At 47.2% G+C, this 23,908-nt stretch overlaps 1 protein-coding gene across 6 annotated transcripts in view; it reads right to left on the reverse strand.

Annotated features, from left to right (window-relative positions):
- The window catches only part of LOC106595741 (glutamate receptor 2), a 105,325-nt gene that overhangs the window by 40,719 nt on the left and 40,698 nt on the right, over window positions 1-23,908 (reverse strand). For all 6 annotated transcript variants that reach the window (XM_045712409.1, XM_045712411.1, XM_045712408.1 and 3 more), the window contains exons 5-9: window positions 14,756-14,809; window positions 10,513-10,671; window positions 6,128-6,295; window positions 5,682-5,786; window positions 1,838-1,945 (exon numbers count right to left, since the gene is read on the reverse strand). In XM_045712409.1, the coding sequence (XP_045568365.1) occupies window positions 1,838-1,945; window positions 5,682-5,786; window positions 6,128-6,295; window positions 10,513-10,671; window positions 14,756-14,809 (594 nt within the window). The remainder of the gene's footprint in view (window positions 1-1,837; window positions 1,946-5,681; window positions 5,787-6,127; window positions 6,296-10,512; window positions 10,672-14,755; window positions 14,810-23,908) is intronic.

The following is a 23,908-nucleotide window of genomic DNA, read 5'->3' on the forward strand; positions in this document are numbered from 1 at the left end:
CTTTTACCAGGATGTCTTTAAAGATGACCATCTTTCTTGTCATTTGAACAACCACCCACCCCCCTTCACCACCCACCCCCCTTCACCACCCACCCCCACCCACCACCCTTCACCACCCTCCACCACCCACCACCCTTCACCACCCTCCACCACCCTTCACCATCCACCACCCTTCACCACCCTTCACCACCCACCCCCTTCACCACCCTCCACCACCCTTCACCATCCACCACCCTTCACCACCCTTCACCACCCACCCCCCTTCACCACCCTTCACCACCCACCACCCTTCACCCTCCACCACCCTTCACCACCCTTCACCACCCACCACCCTTCACCACCCACCACTCTTCACCACCCACCACCCTTACCACCCACCACCCTTCACCATCCACCACCCTTCACCATCCACCACCCTTCACCACCCTTCACCATCCACCACCCTCCACCACCCTTCACCACCCTTCACCCCCACCCCCTTCACCACCCACCACCCTTCACCACCCTTCACCACCCACCACCCTTCACCATCCACCACCCTTCACCATCCACCACCCTTCACCACCCTTCACCATCCACCACCCTCCACCACCCTTCACCACCCTCCACCACCCTTCACCACCCTTCACCATCCACCACCCTTCACCATCCACCACCCTTCACTACCCTTCACCATCCACCACCCTCCACCACCCTTTACCACCCTTCACCCCCCACCCCCTTCACCACCCACCACCCTTCACCACCCTTCACCCCCACCCCCTTTACCACCCTTCACCACCCCACCCCCTTCACCACCCACCACCCTTCACCACCCTTCACCACCATCCACCACCCTTCACCATCCACCACCCTTCACCCTTCACCACCCTTCACCACCCACCACCCTTTACCACCCTTCACCCCCACCCCCCTTCACCACCCACCACCCTTCACCACCCTTCACCACCCACCCCCCTTTACCACCCTTCACCCCCCACCCCCCTTCACCACCCACCACCCTTCACCACCCTTCACCACCATCCACCACCCTTCACCCTTCACCACCCTTCACCACCCACCACCCTTTACCACCCTTCACCCCCCACCCCCCTTCACCACCCACCACCCTTCACCACCCTTCACCACCATCCACCACCCACCCCCTTCACCACCCACCACCCTTCACCCCCCACCCCCTCACCACCCACCACCCTTCACCACCCTTCACCACCATCCACCACCCACCCCCTTCACCACCCACCACCCTTCACCACCCTTCACCACCCACCACCCTTCACCACCCTTCACCACCATCCACCACCCACCCCCTTCACCAACCACCCCCTTCACCACCCACCACCCTTCACCACCCTTCACCCCCACCCCCTTTACCACCCTTCACCCCCCACCCCCTTCACCACCCACCCCCTTCACCACCCACCCCCTTCACCACCCACCCCCCCTTTACCACCCTTCACCCCCCACCACCCTTCACCACCCACCACCCTTCACCACCCTTCACCCCCCACCCCCTTTACCACCCTTCACCCCCCCACCACCCTTCACCCCCCCCCCCCTTCACCACCCACCCCCTTTACCACCCTTCACCCCCCACCCCCTTCACCACCCACCCCCCTTCACCACCCACCCCCTTCACCACCCACCCCCCTTACCACCCTTCACCCCCCACCACCCTTCACCCCCCACCACCCTTCACCACCCACCCCCCTTCACCCCCCTTCACCCCCCACCACCCTTCAACACCCACCCCCTTCACCCCCCTTCACCCCCCACCCCCTTCACCCCCTTCACCCCTTCACCCCCCTTCACCCCCCTTCACCCCCCACGTCGTTACCAGGATAGTTGTGACGATAACAGTCTTGTTCTCCATCCCATTAGTGTCGTTGGGGAAGATGTCTAGTTTAGTCACCACCATCTTGTCCACTTCATTCCAGTAGCCGATCTGAAAACACACACACACACACACACACATTCACACACACACACACACACACACACACACACACACACACACACACACACACCACACACACAGACAGACACACACACACACACACACACACACACACACACACACACACACACACACACACACACACACACACACACACACACACACACACACACACACACACACACACACACACACACACACACACACACACACACACACACACACACACACACACACACACACACACGTAAACCTGCAGCGTCGTTCCAATCAACTAATCACCAATAGCATGTGCAGCTGAATCAGGTGTGTTGGTGCTGGACCTCTGATAGGAGGGAAGGGCATTGGCCTATCAAAGATGAGCAGAAACTGCTTCTCCAATAGAAATCCCTGATCACAACGTCATGGCGACGTCGGCTTGCTCATGGGGGGGAGCCGAACTGAGCATGTGCAGGGCGTCAGATCAAAGGCACTTCCATATAAAGTAGTTTTTGAGGGAAATGAAAAGGTGTCAGTTTGTCGCTCTAACGAGGTTGGTTGGAGTGACGACATGTTCAGCTACTGAAGACATTTCGCCTCAAATCAGGGTTGGGCCTTTAGATTTGGAGAAAATTAACAACTAACAAAGAATTTTTCACTTCTCTCATTGACTTCTCAAACCCCTAACCCTGGTCTGGTCTGGCCTGGCCTGGTCTGGTCTGACATGGCCTGGTCTGGTCTGGTCTGGCCTGGTCTGGTCTGGTCTGGTCTGGTCTGACCTGGTCTGGTCTGACATGGCCTGGTCTGGCCTGACATGGCCTGGTCTGGTCTGACCTGGTCTGACCTGGCCTGGCCTGGTCTGGTCTGACCTGGTCTGGTCTGGCCTGGTCTGGTCTGGCCTGGCCTGGTCTGGTCTGACCTGGTCTGACCTGGCCTGGTCTGGTCTGGTCTGGTCTGGTCTGGTCTGGTCTGGTCTGGCCTGGCCTGGTCTGGTCTGACCTGGTCTGGCCTGGCCTGGTCTGGTCTGGTCTGGTCTGGTCTGGTATGGTCTGGTATGGTCTGGTCTGGTCTGGTCTGGTCTGGTCTGACCTGGTCTGACCTGGCCTGGTCTGGTCTGGCCTGGTCTGGTCTGGTCTGGTCTGGTCTGGTCTGGTCTGACCTGGTCTGATCTGGTCTGGTCTGGTCTGACATGGCCTGGTCTGGTCTGGTCTGACCTGGTCTGGTCTGGTCTGGTCTGGTCTGACCTGGTCTGGTCTGGTCTGACCTGGTCTGGTCTGGTCTGGTCTGGTCTGGTCTGGTCTGGTCTGGCCTGGTCTGGTCTGGCCTGGTCTGGTCTGGTCTGGTCTGGTCTGGTCTGGTCTGGTCTGGTCTGGTCTGGTCTGGTCTGGTCTGGTCTGGTCTGGTCTGGCCTGGTCTGGTCTGGTCTGGTCTGGTCTGGTCTGGTCTGATCTGGTCTGGTCTGATCTGGTCTGGTCTGGTCTGGTCTGGTCTGGTCTGGCCTGGTCTGTTTGTTTTGGTTTGTTTTGCAAGCTTCCCAGAAGTCTCGCGATGTTGAGCGTCTGGGTTTAGAAATGCTTGTGGGCCCACCTCTCTGGATAAAAACAAACATCAGTCTTTCTTCTAAACTAAGCTAGAGCTGTTTTTACGGCCATGTTTCTATCACCTAAACTCGATGCTAGCTAGCTAAGCTAGCTAAGCTAGGCTAATATTTGCAAAGCAAGCTTGCTAGGTAGCTAAATATTATGACAAAAAGTTAGTTTGTTGCCAAAGAGATTGCTTACTAAGACATATGTACAATCAAAGAAATATATGTTATTTCAAAATAGTAAACATAATGCTTTATAACTATAATATAGCTAACGTTAGCTAGCTAATGAGAAGCTAATCTCTGCTGGATGCTTTCACGTTTATCTCTTCTAGGTTTGTTGCTGTTAGCTAGCACATGGACAAGTAGTATCCTACTGCACTAGTCAGACATGACAAGAATTACCAACATAGTTGAATCCTTAATTTATTTTTTGCACTACACAATACAATTTGACAACATTCAGCCATCTAATGTTAGCTTGCAATTCAGAGTTGAAACACGCTAGCTAGCTAATATAAGCGAGCAGGGATTGAAAGCCTGTCCTCTGATGTGTTTAGTCAGCCTGCTAGCTAATAGCCAATCCCAAGGCAAGCAAGGTTAGGAATCTAGCTAGCTATGCTAGCGATGACGCTAACCGTTTAGCTAGCTAGCAAGTTAAACATTTGGCTAGCTGTGGCCATGGCAAGCAAGGTTGGATATTAAGCTAGCTAACTCTCTTGTTATGCTAGCGATGAAGCTAAACATTTAGCAAGCTAGCAAGCTAAACATTTGGCTAGCTGTGGCCATGGCAAGCAAGGTTGGATATTAAGCTAGCTAACTCTCTTGTTATGCTAGCGATGAAGCTAAACATTTAGCTATCTAGCAAGCTAAACATTTGGCTAGCTGGCATGGGTAGTACGGGGTAACATTAGTTACAGCATGGTGAGGGTAAATTCTTTCTTCAACATCTTGCTAGCTAGCTAGTTGTAGCAAAGCAAGCTGCACAGTCACATTGGCTAACTAGCAACATGACATAATTTCTGTTCTGGAGGCAGTGGAAACACAGTTCAAGCTAGCCCCAACTCAGGTTGACTTCCAAGAGGCTTTAGATACAGCAGTTTCTTTCTGGAATTCAGAGGTGCGCTACAACAGGACTTTCTGTTGCTTTGAATTCATTTTTTGCTATTCGTTCCAGTCATTGGCAGCAGAGAACTGGAAGGAAAGGCAGCCAAAGGAGGTGTTGGCTTTGGGGATGACCAGTGAGATATACCTGCTGGAGCGTGTGCTACGGGTGGGTGTTGTTATCGTGACCAGTGAGTTGAGATAAGGCGGGGCTTTACCTAGCAGAGACTTATAGATGACCTGGAGCCAGTGGGTTTGGCGACGATTATGAAGCAAAGGCCAGCCAACGAGAGCATACAGGTCGCAGTGGTGGGTAGTATATGGGGCTTTGGTGACAAAACGGATGGCACTGTGATAGACTGCATCCAATTTGCTGAGTAGAGTGTTGGAGGCTATTTTGTAAATGACATCGCCGAAGTCGAGGATTTACGAGGTTATGTTTGGCAGCATGAGTGAAGGATGCTTTGTTGCAAAATAGGAAGCCGATTCTAGATTTAACTTTGGATTGGAGATGCTTAATGTGCGTCTGGAAGGAGAGTTTACAGTCTAACCAGACACCTATGTATTTGTAGTTGTCCACATATTCTAAGTCAGAGCCGTCCAGAGTAGTGATGCTGGACGGGCGGGCAGCGATTGGTTGAATAGCATGCATTTAGTTTTACCAGAGTTTAAGAACAGTTGGAGGCCACGGAAGGAGAGATGCATGGCATTGAAGCTCATCTGGAGGGTTAGTTAACACAGTGTCCAAAGTAGGGCCAGAAGTTTACAGAATGGTGTCGTCTGCGTAGAGGTGGATCAGAGAATCACCCGCAGCAAGAGCGACATCATTGATGTATACAGAGAAGAGAGTCGGCCCGAGAATTGAACCCTGTGGCCCCCCATAGAGACTGCCAGAGGTCCGGACAGCAGGCCCTCCTGCTGATTGGCTCATTGTAAGGAAGTGAATAGGCTGGTGAATGTTAATTGGCTCATTGTAAGGAAGTGAGTTGTGCTGGTAAATGCTGATTGGCTCATTGTAAGGAAGTGAGTGTGCTGGTAAATGCTGATTGGCTGTACCTTAACTGGTCCAGTGTTCTTCAGTTCCATCACGTTGACGGAGTAGTTGACTCTTTTACCGTACTGGTCAAACTGGATATTACCTGTCAGCCCATCCACACGCACCTACACACACACACACACACACACACACACACACACACACACACAGACACACCACACCACACCACACCACACCACACCACACCACACACCACACACAGACACACAGACACACCACACCACACCACACCACACCACACACCACACACACAAACACACACACACACACACACACACACACACACACACACACACACACACACACACACACACACACACACACACACACACACACACACACACACACACACAGTATTTTACCTCATCCATATAAAACTACACAATACACATAAGATCATTGAAACCCCTAAACCCTAACAGCTAACAGCTGTTTCTATGGTAACCTGTTTGAGGGCGCGTTCTATCTCCATGCCTTGAGACCAGGGCACCGCCGGATTGGCCAGACAGTCCCCGTTATTGCCACGACGACTGAAATCGATCCGTTGCTTGGTGAGTGTCCGGAACGCTTCGGTCATAACCTGGACCGCATCATAGGTCAGAGCTGATGTGTACTGGAGAGGGAGAGAGAGATGGGGAGAGAGAGGGAGATGGGGAGAGAGAGAGAGAGAGATGGGGAGAGAGAGAGAGAGATGGAGGGATAGAGAGAGAGATGGGGAGAGATGGGGAGAGAGAGAGATAGAGAGAGAGATGGAGAGATTAAGATATATTGAGAGATGTGGAGAGAGAGAGAGAGAGATGGAGAGATAGAGAGAGCGAGGGAGAGAGAGAGAGGGAGAGAGATATAGAGAGAGAGAAAGGGAGAGAGATAGAGAGAGAGAGAGAGAGATGGAGAGATTAAGATATATTGAGAGATGTGGAGAGAGAGAGAGAGAGAGAGAGAGAGAGAGAGAGAGAGAGAGATGGAGAGATAGAGAGAGAGAAAGGGAGAGAGATAGAGAGAGAGAGAGAGAGGAAGAGAGATGGAGAGATGAAGATATATTGAGAGATAGAAAGAGAGGGAGAGAGATGGAGAGATGAAGATATATTGAGAGATGGAGAGGGAGAGAGATGGAGAGATGAAGATATATTGAGAGATAGAAAGAGAGGGAGAGAGATGGAGAGATTAAGATATATTGAGAGAGAGAGAGAGAGAGAGAGAGAGAGAGAGAGAGAGATGGAGAGATTATATATATTGAGAGATGGGGACGGAGGGAGGGAGATGGAGAGAGATGGAGAGAGAGAGGGAGATGGTTAGAGGTTACTGTACATCTACATGGTGCTCCTTCCTGTACTGTATACTGATATTGATCACTGCATTGTGAAAAGAGTGTGATGATGATGTAATACTTGAGCTGTTCTAATAACTAATTTCTGTGGTCTATTTATGTGCTGTTCTAATAACTCATTTCTGTGGTCTATTTATGTGCTGTTCTAATAACTCATTTCTGTGTTCTATTTATGTGCTGTTCTAATAACTCATTTCTGTGGTCTATTTATGTGCTGTTCTAATAACTCATTTCTGTGTTCTATTTATATGCTGTTCTAATAACTCATTTCTGTGGTCTATTTATGTGCTGTTCTAATAACTCATTTCTGTGGTCTATTTATATGCTGTTCTAATAACTCATTTCTGTGTTCTATTTATATGCTGTTCTAATAACTCATTTCTGTGGTCTATTTATGTGCTGTTCTAATAACTCATTTCTGTGTTCTATTTATATGCTGTTCTAATAACTCATTTCTGTGGTCTATTTATGTGCTGTTCTAATAACTCATTTCTGTGGTCTATTTCTGTGCTGTTCTAATAACTCATTTCTGTGTTCATGCAAGTGACTGATTGAACTTTTCAGTATCTGCAATTTGGTTAGAGGTCGTATCCTGATGCTGGTGTCAGCTCGAGGGTTAGGGGTTAGGGTTAGAGGTCGTATCCTGATGCTGGTGTCAGCTCAAGGGTTAGTGTAGGGGTCAAGGGTTAGGGTAGGGGTCAAGGGTTAGGGTAGGGGTCAAGGGTTAGGGTAGGGGTCAAGGGTTAGGGTAGGGGGCGAGGGTTAGTGTAGGGGTCAAGGGTAGGGGTTAGGGTTGGTTTTAGGGGTTAGGGTAGGGTTCAAGGGTTAGGGTAGGGGTAGAGGGTTAGGGTATGGTTCAGGGTTGGGGTTAGGGGTTAGGGTAGGGGGGAGGGTAGGGGTTAGGGGTTAGGGTAGGGGTTAGGGTAGGGGGAGGGTAGGGGTTAGGGGTTAGGGGTTAGGGTAGGGGTTAGGGTAGGGGTAGGGTAGGGGAGGGTAGGGGTTAGGGGTTAGGGTAGGGGTAGGGTAGGGGGAGGGTAGGGGTTAGGGGTTAGGGTAGGGGTAGGGTGAGGGGGGAGGGTAGGGGTTAGGGGTTAGGGTAGGGGCTAGGGGTTAGGGTAGGGGTAGGGTAGGGGGAGGGTAGGGGGTAGGGGTTAGGGTAGGGGATAGGGGTTAGGGTAGGGTAGGGGGAGGGTAGGGGTTAGGGGTTAGGGTAGGGGTAAGGGGTTAGGGTAGGGGTAGGGTAGGGGTAGGGGAAAGGGGTTAGGGTAGGGGTAGGGTAGGGGTTAGGGGTTAGGGGTAGGGTAGGGGTTAGGGTAGGGGTTAGGGGTTGGGGTAGGGGTTAGGGGTTAGGGTAGGGGTTAGGGTAGGGGTCAAGGGTTAGGGTAGGGATTAGGGTAGGGGTTAGGGTTTAGGGTAGGGGTTAGGGTAGGGGAAGGGGTTAGGGTAGGTCAAGGGTTAGGGTAGGGATTAGGGTAGGGGGGAGGGGTTAGGGTAGGGGTTAGGGGTTAGGGTAGGGGTTAGGTTCGGGGTTAGGGGTTAGGGGTTAGGCTAGGAGTTAGGTGTTAGGGGTTAGGGTAGGGTTCAAGGGTTAGGGGTTAGAGGTTAGAGGTACTACCCTGATCCTGCTGTCAGCTCCATGGTTAGGGTAGGGATTAGGGTTTACGGTCAGAGGTTAGAGGTACTACCCTGATCCTGCTGTCAGCACCAGGGTTAGGGTAGGGTTTAGGGGTTAGAGGTTAGAGGTAGGGGTTAGGGTAGGGTTTAGGGGTTAGGGTAGGGATTAGGGTATGGGTTAGGGTATGGTTTAGGGGTTAGGGTAAGGATTAGGGGTTAGGGGTTAGAGGTTAGGGGTTAGGGGTTAGGGTAGAGTTTAGGGGTAGGGGTTGGGGGTTAGGGTAGGGATTAGGGGTTAGGGGTTAGAGGTTAGGGGTTAGGGGTTAGGGTAGGGGTTAGGGGTTAGGGTAGGGGTTAGGGGTTATGGTAGGGGTTAGGGTAGGGGTTAGGGGTTGGGGGTTAGGTTAGGGGTTAGGGGTTAGGGTATGGCTTAGGGTAGGGGTTAGGGGTTAGGTTAGGGGTTAGGGGTTAGGGTAGGGCTTAGGGTAGGGGTTAGGGGTTAGGGGGTTAGGGGTTAGGGATTAGGGGTTAGGGGTTAGAGGTTAGAGGTTAGGGGTTAGGGGTTAGGGTAGGGGTTAGGGGGTAGGGGTTAGGGGTTAGGGGTTAGGGTAGGGATTAGGGTTTAGGGGTTAGAGATTAGAGGTGGTACTACCCTGATCCTGCTGTCAGCTCCAGGGTAGAGGTTAGAGGTTAGGGTAGGGCTTAGGGTAGGGTTTAGGGGTTAGGGGTTAGAGGTAGGGGGTAGGGTAGGGGTTAGGGGTTAGGGGGTAGGGGTACTACCCTGATCCTGCTGTCAGCTCCATGGTAGAGGTTAGAGGTTAGGGTAGGGGGTAGGGTAGGGTTTAGGGGTTAGGGGTTAGAGGTAGGGGTTAGGGTAGGGTTTAGGGGTTAGGGGTTAGAGGTAGGGGTTAGGGTAGGGTTTAGGGGTTATGGGGTAGGGGTAGGGGGTGGGGGTTAGGGTTAGGGGTAGGGGTACTACCCTGATCCTGCTGTCAGCTCCAGGGTAGAGGTTAAAGGTTAGGGTAGGGGTTAGGGTAGGGTTTAGGGGTTAGGGGATAGAGGTAGGGGTTAGGGTTAGGGTAGGGTTTAGGGGTTAGGGGTTAGGGGTTAGGGTAGGGTTTAGGGGTTAGAGGTAGGGGGTTAGGGTAGGGTTTAGGGGTTAGGGGGTAGGGGTTGGGGTTAGGGGTTAGAGGTTAGGGGTACTACCCTGATCCTGCTGTCAGCTCCAGGGTAGCGGTTAGGGTAGGGGTTAGGGGTTAGGGTAGGGTTTAGGGGTAGGGATTAGGGGTAGAGTTAGGGGTTAGAGGTACTACCCGGATCCTGCTGTCAGCTCCAGGGTTAGGTGTTAGGGGTTAGGGGTAGGGGTTAGGGGTTAGGGTAGGGTTTAGGGGTAGGGGTTAGGGGTAGGGGTTAGAGGTACTACCCGGATCCTGCTGTCAGCTCCAGGGTTAGGGGTTAGGGGTTAGGGGGTAGGGGTTAGGGGTTAGGGTAGGGATTAGGGGTAGGGATTAGGGGGTAGGGGTTAGGGGTTAGGGGTTAGAGGTACTACCCTGATCCTGCTGTCAGCTCCAGGGTTAGGGGTTAGGGGTAGGGGGTAGGGGTTAGGGGTTAGGGGTTAGGGGTTAGAGGTACTACCCTGATCCTGCTGTCAGCTCCAGGGTTAGGGGTTAGGGGTAGGGGGTAGGGTAGGGGTTAGGGGTTAGGGGTTAGAGATACTACCCTGATCCTGCTGTCAGCTCCAGGGTTAGGGGTTAGGGGTAGGGGGTAGGGTAGGGGTTAGGGGTTAGGGGTTAGAGGTACTACCCTGATCCTGCTGTCAGCTCCAGGGTTAGGGGTTAGGGGTAGGGGGTAGGGGTTAGGGGTTAGGGGTTAGGGGTTAGAGGTACTACCCTGATCCTGCTGTCAGCTCCAGGGTATTCCTTCTCCTCCAGTGCTTCCCATCTCTGGTCGAACTTGGAGACGAGCGGCTCCTCAAAGTCAACAATCTGGAAACCCGACACATTGGCTCCCCCATACTGGATCTTAGACAGGTCACCATCAACGAAGCCCTGGATACACACACACACACACACACACACACACACACACACACACACACACACACACACACACACACACACACACACACACACACACACACTCTGAGTTAGTACCAGGCTATGTGTGATGTCAGTACCAGTCATGCAGTAATATGAGAGGTACCAGGCTATGTGTGATGTCAGTACCAGTCAGTAATATGAGAGGTACCAGGCTATGTGTGATGTCAGTACCAGTCAGTAATATGAGAGGTACCAGGCTAGTACCAGGCTATGTGTGATGTCAGTACCAGTTATGCAGTAATATGAGAGGTACCAGGCTATGTGTGATGTCAGTACCAGTCATGCAGTGATATGAGAGGTACCAGGCTATGTGTGATGTCAGTACCAGTTATGCAGTAATATGAGAGGTACCAGGCTATGTGTGATGTCAGTACCAGTTATGCAGTAATATGAGAGGTACCAGGCTATGTGTGATGTCAGTACCAGTCAGTAATATGAGAAGTACCAGGCTATGTGTGATGTCAGTACCAGTTATGCAGTAATATGAGAGGTACCAGGCTATGTGTGATGTCAGGACCAGTCAGTAATATGAGAGGTACCAGGCTATGTGTGATGTCAGTACCAGTCAGTAATATGAGAGGTACCAGGCTATGTGTGATGTCAGTACCAGTTATGCAGTAATATGAGAGGTACCAGGCTATGTGTGATGTCAGGACCAGTCAGTAATATGAGAGGTACCAGGCTATGTGTGATGTCAGTACCAGTTATGCAGTAATATGAGAGGTACCAGGTTAGTACCAGGCTATGTGTGATGTCAGGACCAGTCAGTAATATGAGAGGTACCAGGCTATGTGTGATGTCAGTACCAGTTATGCAGTAATATGAGAGGTACCAGGCTATGTGTGATGTCAGTACCAGTTATGCAGTGATATGAGAGGTACCAGGCTATGTGTGATGTCAGTACCAGTTATGCAGTAATATGAGAGGTACCAGGCTATGTGTGATGTCAGTACCAGTTATGCAGTAATATGAGAGGTACCAGGCTATGTGTGATGTCAGTACCAGTCAGTAATATGAGAAGTACCAGGCTATGTGTGATGTCAGTACCAGTTATGCAGTAATATGAGAGGTACCAGGCTATGTGTGATGTCAGGACCAGTCAGTAATATGAGAGGTACCAGGCTATGTGTGATGTCAGTACCAGTTATGCAGTAATATGAGAGGTACCAGGCTATGTGTGATGTCAGTACCAGTTATGCAGTAATATGAGAGGTACCAGGCTATGTGTGATGTCAGTACCAGTCATGCAGTAATATGAGAGGTACCAGGCTATGTGTGATGTCAGTACCAGTTATGCAGTAATATGAGAGGTACCAGGCTATGTGTGATGTCAGTACCAGTTATGCAGTAATATGAGAGGTACCAGGCTATGTGTGATGTCAGTACCAGTCATGCAGTAATATGAGAGGTACCAGGCTATGTGTGATGTCAGGACCAGTCAGTAATATGAGAGGTACCAGGCTATGTGTGATGTCAGTACCAGTCATGCAGTAATATGAGAGGTACCAGGCTATGTGTGATGTCAGTACCAGTTATGCAGTAATATGAGAGGTACCAGGCTATGTGTGATGTCAGTACCAGTCAGTAATATGAGAGGTACCAGGCTATGTGTGATGTCAGTACCAGTCATGCAGTAATATGAGAGGTACCAGGCTATGTGTGATGTCAGTACCAGTCATGCAGTAATATGAGAGGTACCAGGCTATGTGTGATGTCAGTACCAGTTATGCAGTAATATGAGAGGTACCAGGCTATGTGTGATGTCAGTACCAGTTATGCAGTAATATGAGAGGTACCAGGTTAGTACCAGGCTATGTGTGATGTCAGTACCAGTCAGTAATATGAGAGGTACCAGGCTATGTGTGATGTCAGTACCAGTCAGTAATATGAGAGGTACCAGGCTATGTGTGATGTCAGTACCAGTCATGCAGTAATATGAGAGGTACCAGGCTATGTGTGATGTCAGTACCAGTCAGTAATATGAGAGGTACCAGGCTATGTGTGATGTCAGTACCAGTTATGCAGTAATATGAGAGGTACCAGGCTATGTGTGATGTCAGTACCAGTCAGTAATATGAGAGGTACCAGGCTATGTGTGATGTCAGTACCAGTTATGCAGTAATATGAGAGGTACCAGGTTAGTACCAGGCTATGTGTGATGTCAGTACCAGTCATGCAGTAATATGAGAGGTACCAGGCTATGTGTGATGTCAGTACCAGTCATGCAGTAATATGAGAGGTACCAGGCTATGTGTGATGTCAGTACCAGTTATGCAGTAATATGAGAGGTACCAGGTTAGTACCAGGCTATGTGTGATGTCAGTACCAGTCAGTAATATGAGAGGTACCAGGCTATGTGTGATGTCAGTACCAGTCATGCAGTAATATGAGAGGTACCAGGCTATGTGTGATGTCAGTACCAGTTATGCAGTAATATGAGAGGTACCAGGCTATGTGTGATGTCAGTACCAGTCATGCAGTAATATGAGAGGTACCAGGCTATGTGTGATGTCAGTACCAGTTATGCAGTAATATGAGAGGTACCAGGCTATGTGTGATGTCAGTACCAGTTATGCAGTAATATGAGAGGTACCAGGCTATGTGTGATGTCAGTACCAGTCATGCAGTAATATGAGAGGTACCAGGTTAGTACCAGGCTATGTGTGATGTCAGGACCAGTCAGTAATATGAGAGGTACCAGGCTATGTGTGATGTCAGTACCAGTTATGCAGTAATATGAGAGGTACCAGGCTATGTGTGATGTCAGTACCAGTTATGCAGTAATATGAGAGGTACCAGGCTATGTGTGATGTCAGTACCAGTTATGCAGTAATATGAGAGGTACCAGGCTATGTGTGATGTCAGTACCAGTCATGCAGTAATATGAGAGGTACCAGGCTATGTGTGATGTCAGTACCAGTCAGTAATATGAGAGGTACCAGGCTATGTGTGATGTCAGTACCAGTTATGCAGTAATATGAGAGGTACCAGGCTATGTGTGATGTCAGTACCAGTTATGCAGTAATATGAGAGGTACCAGGCTATGTGTGATGTCAGTACCAGTTATGCAGTAATATGAGAGGTACCAGGCTATGTGTGATGTCAGTACCAGTTATGCAGTAATATGAGAGGTACCAGGCTATGTGTGATGTCAGTACCAGTTATGCAGTAATATGAGAGGTACCAGGCTATGTGTGATGTCAGTACCAGTCAGTAATATGAGAGGTACCAGGCTATGTGTGATGTCAGTACCAGTCATGCAGTAATATGAGAGGTACCAGGCTATGTGTGATGTCAGTACCAGTTATGCAGTAATATGAGAGGTACCAGGTTAGTACCAGGCTATGTGTGATGTCAGTACCAGTCAGTAATATGAGAGGTACCAGGCTATGTGTGATGTCAGGACCAGTCAGTAATATGAGAGGTACCAGGCTATGTGTGATGTCAGTACCAGTCATGCAGTAATATGAGAGGTACCAGGCTATGTGTGATGTCAGTACCAGTTATGCAGTAATATGAGAGGTACCAGGTTAGTACCAGGCTATGTGTGATGTCAGTACCAGTTATGCAGTAATATGAGAGGTACCAGGCTATGTGTGATGTCAGTACCAGTTATGCAGTAATATGAGAGGTACCAGGTTAGTACCAGGCTATGTGTGATGTCAGTACCAGTCAGTAATATGAGAGGTACCAGGTTAGTACCAGGCTATGTGTGATGTCAGTACCAGTTATGCAGTAATATGAGAGGTACCAGGTTAGTACCAGGCTATGTGTGATGTCAGTACCAGTCAGTAATATGAGAGGTACCAGGTTAGTACCAGGCTATGTGTGATGTCAGTACCAGTTATGCAGTAATATGAGAGGTACCAGGTTAGTACCAGGCTATGTGTGATGTCAGTACCAGTTATGCAGTAATATGAGAGGTACCAGGTTAGTACCAGGCTATGTGTGATGTCAGTACCAGTTATGCAGTAATATGAGAGGTACCAGGTTAGTACCAGGCTATGTGTGATGTCAGTACCAGGAATCGTACCAGGTTAGCGATGATGTAATGGTATCCTTTAACATGTCGGCCAATGGTGATGACCTGCAGGAACACAATAAACAATATAATATAAAACAGTATAAAACAGTATAATATAAAACAATATTATATAAAACAATATTATATAAAACAGTATAATATAAAACAGTATTATATAAAACAATATTATATAAAACAATATTATATAAAACAATATCATATAAAACAATATTATATAAAACAGTATTATATAAAACAATATTATATAAAACAGTATTATATAAAACAAAATTATATAACACAATATCATATAAAACAATATTATATAAAACAGTATTATATAAAACAATATTATATAAAACAATATTATATAAAACAATATCATATAAAACAATATTATATAAAACAGTATTATGTAAAACAATATTATATAAAACAATATTATATAAAACAATATCATATAAAACAATATTATATAAAACAGTATTATGTAACAATATTATATAAAACAATATTATATAAAACAATATTATATAAAACAATATTATATAAAACAATATTATATAAAACAGTATTATGTAAAACAATATTATATAAAACAGTATTATATAAAACAATATTATATAAAACAATATCATATAAAACAATATTATATAAAACAGTATTATGTAAAACAATATTATATAAAACAATATTATATAAAACAGTATTATGTAAAACAATATTATATAAAACAATATTATATAAAACAAAATTATATAACACAATATCATATAAAACAATATTATATAAAACAGTATTATGTAAAACAATATTATATAAAACAGTATTATATAAAACAATATTATATAAAACAATATTATATAAAACAATATTATGTAAAACAATATTATATAAAACAATATTATATAAAACAGTATTATATAAAACAATATCATATAAAACAATATTATATAAAACAGTATTATGTAAAACAATATTATATAAAACAGTATTATATAAAACAAAATTATATAAAACAGTATTATGTAAAACAATATCATATTTGGAAGGGATAAACACAGCCGTTTTGTACATTACCTATGAAATGGATTAAAGCACACATTTACCGGTAGAAATAAACATTTTTCACTAATATTTACATTTTTACAAGGTAATTCCTACTTTTTACAAGGTAATTCCTACTTTTTACAAGATAATTCCTACTTTTTACAAGGTAATTCCTACTTTTTACAAGGTAATTCCTACTTTTTACAAGATAATTCCTACTTTTTACAAGGTAATTCCTACTTTTTACAAGGTAATTCCTACTTTTTACAAGATAATTCCTACTTTTTACAAGGTAATTCCTACTTTTTACAAGGTAATTCCTACTTTTTACAAGATAATTCCTACTTTTTACAAGGTAATTACTACTTTTTACAAGGTAATTCCTACTTTTTACAAGATAATTCCTAACACAGTCACGACCTTTACAGCCAGAATAACGGCAAAGTAGCTGCATTTGCGTTTGTTTAAGCTGTTTTCTATTGACATTCATTTGGATACATACATAACTATGAGCCGGCGATGCCCGATTTTGCCTGGCATAGCTAGAAAAGGTTGCCTTCTCGTCAGGCCACTCGACACTGTTCATTACGAGGAGATAGTATTGCATATAAAAAACACGAGGCTAGAAGGTAGCGCAATAGTTTGTTGCTAGGAAACCTAAAAGACCAGTTGCTGAAAACAGCTGGTGAAACTAGAAACGTGGGAGGATTTGACTGCAACAAAGGGACTGGAGAAATTCATGCTCATCCCTCACCACTTTAGGTCTTCAGATGCTCCATGTCTCTTCCCAAAAGAATATATGCTAGCTAGCTAACTAGCAAAAACTTTCCTCGTTGGACCTGTGTCCACAATGTATCCAATTTCAGTTTGTGTGGTTGTAGGTTTATCTTTCTGTAACTTTGTAGCCTGTATGGTCTGCATGTGTAGGTTTATCTTTCTGTAACTTTGTAGCCAGTATGGTCTGCATGTGATGGTTTATCTTTCTGTAACTTTGTAACCAGTATGGTCTGTATGTGTAGGGGTTTACTGCGTCATGATTGCAAGGTGACCCAATATCTTTTCCAAATGTCCTGTTATCTGGAATGCCTTTCTAGCTATGATTATTCAGGAATGTTGTGGTATCAATCAATATACTCGATCGTAAAACAATGTCACAAATGACCTTACCTTATACCTAATACAGTCAACAGACAATATACAATAGCACTCAATGGATCCCAATAGGACTCAATGGATCCCAATAGAACTAAATTGATCCCAATAGAACTCAATTGATCCCAATAGAACTAAATTGATCCCAATATAATTGAATGGATCCCAATAGAACCCAATGGATCCCAATAGAACCCAATGGATCCCAATAGAACCCAATGGATCCCAATAGAACCCAATGGATCCCAATAGAACTCAGTGGATCCCAATATAACCCAATGTATCCCAATACAACCCAATGGATCCCAATATAACCCAATGGATCCCAATAGAACCCAACAGATCCCAATAGAACTCAATGGATCCCAAAATAACTCAATGGATCCCCTATAGAACCCAATGGATCCCAATAGAACTCAATGGATCCCAATAGAACTCAATGGATTCCAATAGAACTCAATGGATCCCAATAGAACTCAATGGATCCCAAAAGAACTCAATGGATCCCCTATAGAACCCAATGGATCCCAATAGAACTCAATAATTCCAATAGAACTCAATGGATCCCAATAGAACCCAATGGATCCCAATAGAACTCAATAGAACCATCAAACAAGCAAAGTGTCAATACAGGATTAAGATTGAATCCTACTACACCGGCTCTGACACTCGTCGGATGTGGCAGGGCTTGCAAACCATTACAGACCACAAAGGGAAACCCAGACGCGAGCTGCCCAGTGACACGAGACTACCCGATGAGCTAAATGCCTTTAAAGCTCGCTCGAGGCAAGCAACACTGAAGCATGCATGAGAGCACCAGCTGTTCTGGATGACTATGTGATCACGCTCTTGGTACCCGATGTGAGCAAGACCTTTAAACAGGTCAACATTCACAAAGCCACAGGGCCGGATGGATTACCAGGACGTGTACTCAAAGCATGTACGGACCAACTGGCAGGTGTCTTCACTGACATTCTCAATCTCTCCCTGACCGAGTCTGTAATACCTACATGTTTCAAGCAGACCACCATAGTCCCCTGTTCCCAAGGAAGCGAAGGTAACCTGCCTAAATGACTACCGAACCGTAGCACTCACGTCTGTAGCCATGAAGTGGTTTGAAAGGCTGGTCATGGCTCACATCAACAGCATCCTCCAGGATACCCTAGACCCACTCCAATTCACATACCGCCCCAACAGATCCACAGATGATGCAATCTCTATTGCACTCCACACTGCCCTTTCCCAACTGGACAAAAGGAACACCTATGTGAGAATGTTGTTCATTGATGACAGCTCAGCGTTCAGCACCATAGTGCCCACGAAGCTCATCAATAAGCTAAGGACCCTGGGACTAAACACCTCCCTCTGCAACTGGATCCTGGATTTCCTGACGGGCCGCCCCCAGGTGGTGAGGGTAGGTAGCAACACATCTGCCACGCTGATCCGCAACACTGGTGCCCCTTAGGGGTGTGTACTTAGTCCCCACCTGTACTCACTGTTCACCCACGACTGCCTGGACAAACACAACTCCAACACCATCATTAAGTTTGCTGACTACACAACAGCGGTAGGCTTGATCACCGACAACGATGAGACAGACTATAGACAGGAGGTCAGAAAACTAACAGTGTGGTGCCAGGAACCTCTCCCACCATGTGAGCAAGACAACGGAGCTGATCGTGGACTACAGGAAAAGGCGGGCCCGAACAGGCCCCCATTAACATCGACGGGGCTGTAATGGAGCAGGTCTAGAGTTTCAAGTTCCTTGGTGTCCACATCACCAACGAACTATCATGGTCCAAACACACCAAAACAGTCGTTAACAGAGGGCACGACAACACCTTTCCTCCCTCAGGAGACTGAAAAGATTTGGCAAAAGCTTCCACCCCCCAAACCATGAGACTGCTGAACAATTAATCAAATGGCCACCAGGCTATTACATTGACACCCCGCCCTCCATTTGTTTTCTACACTGCTGCTACTCGCTGTTTATTATCTATAGTCACTTCACCCCTACCTACATGTACATATTACCTCAACTAACCTGTACCCACCGCACACTGACACTGTACCGGTACCCCCCTGTATATAGCCTCCACATTGACTCTGTACCGGTACCCCCTGTATATAGCCTCCACATTGACTCTGTACCGTAATACTCTGTATATAGCCTCCACATTGACTCTGTACCGGTACCCCCTGTATATAGCCTCCACATTGACTCTGTACCGGTACCCCCTGTATATAGCCTCCACATTGACTCTGTACCGGTACCCCCTGTATATAGCCTCCACATTGACTCTGTACCGGTACCCCCTGTATATAGCCTCCACATTGACTCTGTACCGGTACCCCCTGTATATAGTCTCCATATTGACTCTGTACCGGTACACCCTGTATATAGCCTCCACATTGATTCTGTACCGGTACCCCCTGTACATAGCCTCCACATTGACTCTGTACCGGTACCCCCTGTATATAGCCTCCACATTGACTCTGTACCAGTACCCCCTGTATATAGCCTCCACACTGACTCTGTACCGGTACCCCCTGTATATAGCCTCCACACTGACTCTGTACCGGTACCCCCTGTATATAGCCTCCACATTGACTCTGTACCGGTACCCCCTGTATATAGCCTCCACATTGACTCTGTACCGGTACCCCCTGTATATAGCCTCCACATTGACTCTGTACCGGTACCCCCTGTATATAGCCTCCACATTGACTCGGCACCGGTACCTCCTGTATATAGCCTCCACATTGACTCTGTACCGGTACCCCCTGTATATAGCCTCCACATTGACTCTGTACCGGTACCCCCTGTATATAGCCTCCACATTGACTCTGTACCGTAATACCCTGTATATAGCCTCCACATTGACTCTGTACCGTAATACTCTGTATATAGCCTCCACATTGACTCTGTATCTTTTTATATATATATATTCTTTTTTAATTCTAAAAACTCAACCTCAAAGCACTCTCCTGCAACCCGCCTCACCAATTTAAAAAAAGAAAGTATTATTTACCTCATCTGAATTCCACAACAGAAGCTAGCAAGAGGTTAGCCATTTTCACTGGCTAACGTTGAAGTTCAGCTAGCCACGGTTAGCTGTCATCAGCTATCCATTAGCTCGAAAAGCTATCGCCAGTTTTTGTACAGCGCGACTCAGACCAGAGCATACCGGACCTATTCTCTCTCCTTTCCCCGATTTCTACCGCAGGCTCTGGACATTTACACCTGGATCTTGCAGCTAACTAGCTGCTACCTGAGTGACTATTGGCAACGTCGGTCACGGAATTAACACACATTATTACGGAGCTAGCCAGCTAGCCAGCTGAAGAGTTCCGTCAGCCACTCCTGGGCTATTCCTGAGCTAGCCAGCTGAAGTGTCTCCTGGGCTACAACTCACCTATCCTGACCCGTTTTACTGCCGATCCGGAGCCCCATCGGGTCTTCACGACTGGACCACCGACGTTATCTGCCCGAGGGAGTTATCCAACTGGCCCCTCCGTCGCGACGTAACCTGATCGCCCATCTGCGGCCCGCTAATCGTTAGCTGTCTTTTCGGCTGCCATCTGAATAGGTCTATCGGACACTTTTCTTGGGCCACTATAACTAACTATTTTGCCAACTTGGACAGGTCCCCCCTTCCACACGGAACCCCACTAACCCACAGACGGAAACGCACTAGCTGGCTAAAAACAGACCTCCCTCCCATCTTCCACCAGCTTGCTACCTATGGCCCGGCTAGCTGTCTGAATCTCACTGGACCCTTTGATCACTCGGCTAAGCATGCCTCTCCTTAATGTCAATATGCCTTCTCCATTGCTGTTCTGGTTAGTGTTTATTGGCTTATTTCACTGTAGAGCCTCTAGCCCTGTTCATTATACCTTATCCAACCTCTCAGTTCCTCCACCCACACATGCTATGACATCTTCTGGTTTCAATGATGTTTCTAGAGACAATATCTCTCTCACTATCACTAAATGCCTAGGTTTACCTCCTCTGTACTCACATCCCACCATACCTTTGTCTGTACATTATACCTTGAAGCTATTTTATCGCCCCCAGAAACCTGCTCCTTTTTCTCTCTATTCTGGACGTCACAGACGACCAATTCTTATAGCTTTTAGCCGTACCCGCATACTTATTCTTCTCTGCTCCTCTGGGGATGTAGAGGTGAATCCAGGCCCTGCAGTGCCTGGCTCCACTCCTACTCCCCAGGCGCTCTCTTTGATGACTTCTGTAACCGTAATAACCTTGGTTTCATGCATGTTAACATTAGAAGCCTCCTCCCTAAGTTTGTTTTATTCACTGCTTTAGCACACTCCGCCAACCCGGATGTCCTAGCTGTGTCTGAATCTTGGCTTAGGAAGTCCACCAAAAACTCTGAAATCTTCATCCCTAACTACAACGTTTTCAGACAAGATAGAACGACCAAAGGGAGCGGTGTTGCAATCTACTGCAGAGATAGCCTGCAGAGTTCTGTCCTGCTATCCAGGTCTGTACCCAAACAATTTGAACTTCTACTTTTAAAAATCCACCTCTCCAAAAACAAGTCTCTCACCGTTGCCGCCTGCTATAGACCCCCTCGGCCCCTAGTTGTGCTCTGGACACCATATGTGAACTGATTGCCCCCATCTATCTTCAGAGCTCGTGCTACTAGGTGACCTAAACTGGGACATGCTTAACACCCCAGCCATCCTACAATCCAAGCTTGATGCCCTCAATCTCACACAAATTATTAATGAACCCACCAGGTACAACCCCAAAGCCGCAAACACTGGCACCCTCATAGATATCATCCACACCAACGTGCCCTCTAAATACACCTCTGCTGTTTTCAACCAAGATCTCAGCGATCACTGCCTCATTGCCTGCACCCGTAATGGGTCAGCGGTCAAACGACCTCCACTCATCACTGTCAAACGCTCCCTGAAACATTTCAACGAGCAAGCCTTTCTAATCGACCTGGCCCTGGTATCCTGGAAGGATATTGACCTCATCCCGTCAGTAGAGGATGCCTGGTTATTTAAAAAAAATGCCTTCCTCTCCATCTTAAATAAGCATGCCCCTTTCAAGAAATTTAGAACCAGGAACAGATATAGCCCTTGGTTCTCCCCAGACCTGACTTCCCTTAACCAACACAAAAATATCCTGTGGCGTTCTGCATTAGCATCGAACTGCCCCCGCGATATGCAACTGTTCAGGGAAGTTAGAAACCAATACACACAGGCAGTTAGAAACGCCAAGGCTAGCTTTTTCAAACAGAAATTCGCTTCGTGCAACTCCAACTCTAAAAAGTTCTGGGACATTGTAAAGTCCATGGAGAATAAGAACACCTCCTCCCAACTGCCCACTGCACTGAGGATAGGAAACTCTGTCACCACCGATAAACCCACTATAATTGAGAATTTCAATAAGCATTTTTCTACGGCTGGCCATGCTTTCAACCTAACTACCCCTACTGCATTCAACAGCACTGCACCCCCCACAGCTACTCGCCCAAGCCTCCCCCATTTCTCCTTCTCCCAAATCCATTCAGCTGATGTTCTGAAAGAGCTGCAAAATCTGGACCCCTACAAATCAGCTGGGCTTGACAATCTGGACCCTTTCTTTCTAAAATGATCTGCCGAAATTATTGCAACCCCTATTACTAGCCTGTTCAACCTCTCTTTCGTGTCGTCTGAGATTCCCATAGATTGGAAAGCAGCTGCTGTCATCCCCCTCTTCAAAGGAGGTGACACTCTTGACCCAAATTGCTACAGACCTATATCCATCCTACCCTGCCTTTCTAAGGTCTTCGAAAGCCAAGTCAACAAACAGATTACCGACCATTTCGAATCCCACCGCACCCTCTCCGCTATGCAATCTGGTTTCAGAGCTGGTCATGGGTGCACCTCAGCCACGCTCAAGGTCCTAAACGAAATCGTAACCGCCATCGATAAGAAACATTACTGTGCTGCCGTATTCATTGACCTGGCCAAAGCTTTTGACTCTGTTAATCACCACATCCTCATCGGCAGACTCAGTAGCCTTGGTTTCTCAAACGATTGCGTCGCCTGGTTCACCAACTACTTCTCTGACAGAGTTCAGTGTGTCAAATCGGAGGGCCTACTGTCTGGACCTCTGGCAGTCTCTATGGGGCTACCACAGGGTTCAATTCTCGGGCCGACTCTTTTCTCTGTATACATAAATGATGTCGCTCTTGCTGCTGGTGAATCTCTGATCCACCTCTACGCAGACGACACCATTCTGTACACTTCTGGCCCTTCTTTGGACACTGTGTTAACAACCCTCCAGACGAGCTTCAATGCCATTCAACTCTCCTTCCGTGGTCTCCAACTGCTCCTAAACACAAGTAAAACTAAATGCATGCTCTTCAACCGATCGCTGCCTGCACCTGCCCGCCTGTCCAGCATCACTTCTCTGGACGATTCTAACTTAGAATTTGTGGACAACTACAAATACCTAGGTGTCTGGTTAGACTGTAAACTCTCCTTCCAGACTCACATCAATCATCTCCAATCCAAAGTGAAATCTCGAATTGGCTTCCTATTTCGCAACAAAGCATCCTTCACTCATGCTGCCAAACATACCCTCGTAAAACTGACCATCCTACCAATCCTCGACTTCGGCGATGTCATTTACAAAATAGCTTCCAATACCCTACTCAACAAGCTGGATGCAGTCTATCACAGTGCCATCCGTTTTGTCACCAAAGCCCCATATACTACCCACCACTGCGACCTGTACGCTCTCGTTGGCTGGCCTTCGCTTCATAATCGTCGCCAAACACATTGGCTCCAGGTCATCTACAAGACTCTGCTAGGTAAAGTCCCCTCTTATCTCCGCTCACTGGTCACCATGGCAGCACCCACCTGTAGCACGCGCTCCAGCAGGTATATCTCTCTGGTCACCCCTAAAGCCAACTCCTCCTTTGGTCGTCTCTC

This window comes from Salmo salar, unplaced genomic scaffold, assembly GCF_905237065.1.
Source record: "Salmo salar unplaced genomic scaffold, Ssal_v3.1, whole genome shotgun sequence".
NCBI classification, from domain to species: domain Eukaryota; kingdom Metazoa; phylum Chordata; class Actinopteri; order Salmoniformes; family Salmonidae; genus Salmo; species Salmo salar.